This window comes from Ctenopharyngodon idella, chromosome 19 (genome assembly GCF_019924925.1).
Source record: "Ctenopharyngodon idella isolate HZGC_01 chromosome 19, HZGC01, whole genome shotgun sequence".
Classification (NCBI taxonomy): Eukaryota; Metazoa; Chordata; class Actinopteri; order Cypriniformes; family Xenocyprididae; genus Ctenopharyngodon; species Ctenopharyngodon idella.
In genome coordinates, this window is record NC_067238.1 from 10,666,461 (window position 1) to 10,672,632 (window position 6,172).

Below are 6,172 nucleotides of genomic sequence, written 5' to 3' on the forward strand. Positions count from 1 at the left end.
CTTGCCTGCTTGGTCAAGTCAATGCAACTTATATAATTTTATTCATTGCATGCAGGATACTATGTGTAACATATAATTTGTATTTTTAAATAAAACAGAAAAGTAAGTAGCTAAATGAAAGCGATCTGGTTGTTATATTCGTGTCATGTAAGATCAACAGCGTTGCCAATGTGTCCAGAGCCGACGGCTCTGAATGTGTCTATTCACAACGTGATTTTGCAGCGTTGAATAGGCTATTGTTGCCAATCACAGGGATTTCTGTTGAAAATAATGACCAATCATAGGTGTTTAAGTTACCAGTTGTCCTAACCAGCCTCGACAGGTGACACACAACGATTCTATTTTAGAAACGGTTTCTATTTTTTGCGGAGTCGCGGTTGGAACAACAACACAAAGTATGGCAGTGCTAATCTCAGGTAATGTTTATGTGCTTTATTCAATGTTAAAAGTGTGTAACGTGACTTTGAATATCATTTAGTGCTCCCAGCTTTGTAGCAACAATGAATAATTCACCTCGGATCTTGAAATTAAAGAAATGGAAGCAAGAACTGTGAACAAACAAGTGTATTCTATGACAAAGATTGTTATAGTAGCTCAGTATGTATTTTTAATGATATTTGAATGGTGTAATATTTGTGAATTGATTATGTAGGCTACTTAAAGGAACACTCCACTTTTTTTGAAAATAGGCTCATTTTCCAACTCCCCTAGAGTTAAACAGTTGAGTTTTACCGTTTTCGAATCCATTCAGCCGATCTCCGGGTCTGGCGGTACCACTTTTAGCATAGCTTAGCATAGATAATTGAATCTGATTAGACCGTTAGCATCTCGTTAAAAAATGACCAAAGAGTCATGAGAGTATAGTTCCTAGCCATATCGGCCTAGAAAATCACAACTTTTCATTTTCCGTCGGTCTTAGTACACGATGTAACTACAGAAGAGTCAAGTTTTAAATAGGAAAAATATTGAAACTCTTTGGTCATTTTTTAACGAGATGCTAACGGTCTAATCAGATTCAATGAACTATGCTAAGCTATGCTAAAAGTGGTACCGCCAGACCCGGAGATCGGCTGAATGGATTCGAAAACGGTAAAACTCAACTGTTTAACTCTAGGGGAGTTGGAAAATTAGCCTATTTTCAAAAAAAGTGGAGTGTTCCTTTAATCCATTTCCTTGCGAGCGCCGTCAAGTTTAATCTCTGGTGCTGTGCAAATGCTGCAAGAGCCCCTCCCACACTGTGTTCTGATTGGCTGTGGTTTTTGATTGAATGACTTTAAGTTTTACAAATGAAGACAATAAGTTGTAGGATGAACAAAAATGTTTTTGGTAATCATATTAAAAGTAACACTTAAATTGGATAATATTCAGACATTGGAGCTTTGAAGTACTGGAAAAATTAGTGTGAAGAAAGTGGGACTGTCACGTCAAGGGAGTAAGATTGGATGACGTCATCAGGGTCTGCCTCAATGCCTCAATTAAGCCTCAATGAAAGCAGATATCCACCCCAGTCAGTGTGTCCAAAATAGAAAAGGAAAAAAATAATGTTAAATTAAAAAAAAGATTACAATTGCTTGTCAAGTGGGGTTCAACCAAACATTTCCATAGACCTCGAAACATATCGACATATGTTACTGACAACATCTAAAATGACTATTTACATATGAGCAACCTTAGAGATGTACAAACGTTTATAAATCTTTATTGAATCTATGAATACTTAATTGGGTGGTTGGGCAGTTAAATGGGTCTATCAACGCCCCTGGGTGTTAATGCACAAATTTTAACAAATGAACTCCAGGTAAATATTTACATGACTCTGACTCTTGTTACTATGGTGATTTTGCAGTGAAAGTGAAAGTATTTTTTTGGGCTGATCTCACACTGCTTTTGATTTATGTCCAGAGTAAAAGGTAATAGGTCTGCACAGTTACAGGCTTCATTTCAGATCTTAATTTCAGATTTGCTGTCAGTGTGTTCTTGCTCTGTGGATTATTCAGAAGATTTTGGTAAGAAAGATGTTTATAGAACTTTTCAAAACAATGTATTTCTTGTTGTAAAATGAAATGTTCAGAATTCGTGTGCTATCCTCACACTTTTAGCATGAGGCAGCAAAATAAAAACAAATATCTGGTATAAATTTATTTAAAGTCTCCTTCAATGCTATAATGTAAAATCCATTTTAGAAACTTTATAGCAGTCAAATGTTACATTGAAAATGCCTGATGAATCAAAAAGGCTATACATTATAAGATTAATTCATGTATTCATTCGCACTCCTTGATTGAAATGTACTTCAAACTTTTCTTTACAACAGTAAATTTCACATTGGTGAAGGAAACAACAGCCCCCCTATTCTTGGTCTAAGTTCTTCCTGTGTCTCGTGCTCTGAAACATAACGGTGAGATTAAAAAAAAATGTAAGAGGGTCTGTGTTATGCTTTACAGTTTTCAGTTTCAGTTTTCAAACCGCACCTATTTTTTTTTTTTTTACATTTTTGTTTTTGCATTTAAGATTGACTCTTGTGATGTCCACACATTTACTTTGCATGAGCACAATACCCCTTATTGAAAAGTGTGCGGGGCAAATCTTTTTTTTTTCTGAAACTTAAAATGAGTGTATGATTGGTTTGAAAAGAATGGTTTCATGAATCATGTATTGACTATATGGAGAAATGCTAAGATAGGACCTCCCATCAGATAAAATGGGACTTTCCCCCGGTTTAACAGAAGGTTTAAGCCTAGTCTCATGACTAAAATGCATGTTTGAGGTGTCTTAACTGAAAGCATCTTGCACTTACATATCTTAACATTTTTGTAAGGCACGTTTATAAAAGCTACTTAAATGCCCTAATATTGAACAAAGGCCTAATCCTGGTTTAATCTAAGCCCCGTCTGTGAAACCAGGCCTTTAAGTTTCAGCTAAAATGGGCCAACACACAGAAAGGGACTGTCTGTCACGGTTCAGCAAAGGGGTGTAGGTAAGCAGCATATCCTGTCTGAAACACAGACAGATATAGAGAAAACAAAGATGACTGGATAAACACAGGTGTTACAAAAGAGGGAACTGATAGTAACCATAGTGAGAAACTAGAACGTAATGAGTAACCTAGGATACAAACAAGTGGCAGTAAACTGAGAACAAAGGAGACAGGAGACTGAAGATAAGCAAGCTAAAAGTCCATGAAAATGAAACTGAACATAATTGTGGCACTGACATCTTAAGCTGTTGTTTTATGCAACATATTTTCGACAGTTTCTTTTTTATAACACTGTTGAACTTGACGGTTCTTTTTTAGATGGCTACATTTGAAGATTATTGTATAATAAATCAGGAGGACCTGGAGGATATTAAAGATTCAATATCTACTCAGGATCTCCCATCAGCGATAAACACAATCAAAGAATACCTCAAAAAGCAAGATCTTGTAGAACTTAACATTGGTGTGACGGGAGAGTCAGGTTCTGGAAAGTCCACGTTTGTCAATGCATTCAGGGGTTTAGGGGATGAAGAAGAGGACTCTGCTAAAACTGGCCCAGTAGAAACCACTATGGAGCCTGAAGTTTACTTCCACCCTAAGTACAAAAATGTGAAAGTGTGGGATCTTCCTGGAATTGGAACACCAAACTTCAAAGCTAATGAGTATCTTAAACTGGTTCAGTTTGAACGCTATGATTTTTTCATCATCATTGCTTCGGATCGGTTCAGAGAATGCCACACTCAGCTGGCCAAAGAGATCATAAACATGAGGAAAAAGTTTTATTTTGTTCGTTCTAAGATTGACTCATGCATTACTGCTGAGAAGAGGAAGAAGAACTTTGACCAGAAAAAGACACTGGATGCCATCCGAGAGGATTGTGAAAACGGTCAGTTATTCAGTTTGTTATGACAACAATTTAAACAAGAAAAAGTTTAAGATGTTGTGTTTAAATTTTTCACATTGAACAAATATAGTTTACTAATGTAAAAATAACAATTAAGGATTATATTGAAAATGATACATAGCCTATTTAGATATAATTATTATTATTTTAAAATATGACTTATTTCATGATGCCCATTCTTGTTTCTGTCTAGGGCTGAGAAAGATCGGCATAGAGGATCCTGTCGTGTTCTTGATTTCTAGCTTTGAGCTCGGCAAGTATGATTTAAATCAGCTGCAGGAAAGGATGGAGAAAGAGCTTCCACAGCATAAGAGACGTGTGCTGCTGTTGGCTTTGCCGAATATTACACTGGAGATTAATGAGAAAAAGAAGGAAGCTTTAGAGGCAAATATTGGAAAAGTAGCCCTTCTGTCTGCTTGTGTGGCTACAGTTCCACTTCCTGGTCTATCAGTTGCTGTGGATTTAGTCATTGTCAAAAAAGAGACTGAAATGTACTACAATACCTTTGGTATGGATGATCCATCTCTACAGAGGCTTTGTGAGAAATCTGGGAAGACCATTGAGGAACTGAAGAGTCTGATGAAGTCGCCACTGCGTGGTGGGATAAACCCAGCTTCAATATTATCTTTACTGGGTGCTGCATCCCTGGCTATGGCTGAAAATGCAGTTGAGTATGTTGTGAGCCTCATACCCATTCTTGGTACTGTGGTGGCAGGAGGAATGTCCTATATGACAGTTTCAACAATGCTGAAAAAAGCTCTCAACGACATAGCAGAAGATGCCAAAAATGTATTAATGGCTTCAGTGGAAACTGCTGTGTAAACATGACAGAACGTGTCAGGATAGAAATTTACATGTATTTACTGTTGCTTTTATTCAAACTTGCATTTGAGGGGGAAAAAGTACTGCTTGTTTGGCTAATAAGTAACTGTGTTATTTTTTTTCTTGTTTTAGATGTAGCAAATTTATGCTAGTTCAATAAACGTAATCTTGCATTTCTTTTCATTTTGTTCTTTTTTTTTCAACTGGAATAAGTGTACTAAATGTAATATGTTTGGTTTTGGACCTCTCTTCCTTTTACTTTACTTTCCCCTTGGACAAATAATGCTGCAACATCACCTCTGTTGCCACTGCTACACTTAGGATGCTGTAACAATAGTCCACTGAAGGCGAGTTGAAGAACCCATGTGCAGTTTTTTTAATATAATTTAAAGTGAGCAAATACAAAACAAAGACTTGACTGGAACATGAGCAGACTTGACTCATTAGCAGACTTGACCAAAACACTCACCAATAGCAGGGTTACATAAATCCCATACACGACAAAGTAACAAAAGGCTTTAAATGCATGAACTTGGGGAACACATGACTAAAACAACCAATGACAACATGACACATTCACAAGGGGAGCACATGGCAAGACCACATGTGGGAACGGGGAAATCACATGACAGGACCATGGCGCAGAGGGACATGGTGCAGTGGTGAACCAGGGCCATGGAACAGTGGGTGACCTGAGCACTGGAGGACTCAGGGGTTGAAGCAGGCTCTGAAGCAGACTCATGGGTTAAAGAGGTTTCTGGAGCAGACACTTGGGCTGAAGCAGGCTCTGGAGCAGTCTCGTGAGCTGAAGTGGGTTCTGGAGCAGATTCAAGGGCTCATAAGCAGTATGTGGCCCAAACACACATAATGGCCATCACCATAATGGGGTGTACAATCGGTATCTTCAGAGAGCCCCTGGCTTGAGACTATGGCAGGGATACCAGCAGCTCGCACCAACATAAGCTATATGTCCTCCAGATTTAAAGCCAGTCTCAAACACCTAGGAACAGCCTTAATGACTTCATGTGCAATGTTCATAATGACTCGGAACACTGATGTGACATCCATGATGGCTGAAGACTCTGGTGTAATACCCATATTGGCTGCTAGAGGCATCTTGGCTGATGACCCTGGCGTGGCGGCCATCTTGGCTGTTGAGTCAGGCGTGGCGGCCATTTTGGCTGATGACTCAGGCGTGGCCACGATCTTGGCTGAAGGCTCTGGCATGGCAGCCATGTTGTGAAGAGGCTCTTGAGTGACAGCCATGTTGTAAAGAGCCTCTGGAGTGACGTCCATGTCGTGAAGATGCTCTGGAGTGACGGCCATGTCATGAAGAAGCTCTTGAGTGGCAGCCATGTCGTAAAGAGGCTCTGGGGTGACAGCCATGTCATGTAGAGGCTCTGGAGTGACGGCCATGTCGTGAAAAGGCTATGGGGTGATGGCCATGACATGATGACACTTTGACGTGG

The 6,172-nt window shown here is 39.0% G+C and overlaps 1 protein-coding gene across 2 annotated transcripts; it reads left to right on the forward strand.

Annotated features, from left to right (window-relative positions):
• The first annotated feature begins 1,849 nt into the window (after nt 1–1,849).
• Nucleotides 1,850–4,886, forward strand: LOC127500622 (interferon-inducible GTPase 5-like). 2 transcript variants are annotated; one of them, XM_051871918.1, is made up of 4 exons: nt 1,850–2,006; nt 2,315–2,398; nt 3,296–3,863; nt 4,075–4,886. In XM_051871918.1, the coding sequence occupies exons 3-4, from the start codon at nt 3,296–3,298 to the stop codon at nt 4,701–4,703; spliced, it is 1,197 nt and encodes a 398-aa protein (XP_051727878.1). In that variant the 5' UTR covers nt 1,850–2,006; nt 2,315–2,398; the 3' UTR covers nt 4,704–4,886. The 2 variants fall into 2 exon arrangements, with proteins under 2 accessions (XP_051727878.1, XP_051727879.1); XM_051871919.1 differs by lacking the exon at nt 2,315–2,398 and having other exon boundaries at nt 1,857–2,006.
• The last annotated feature ends 1,286 nt before the right edge of the window (nt 4,887–6,172 follow it).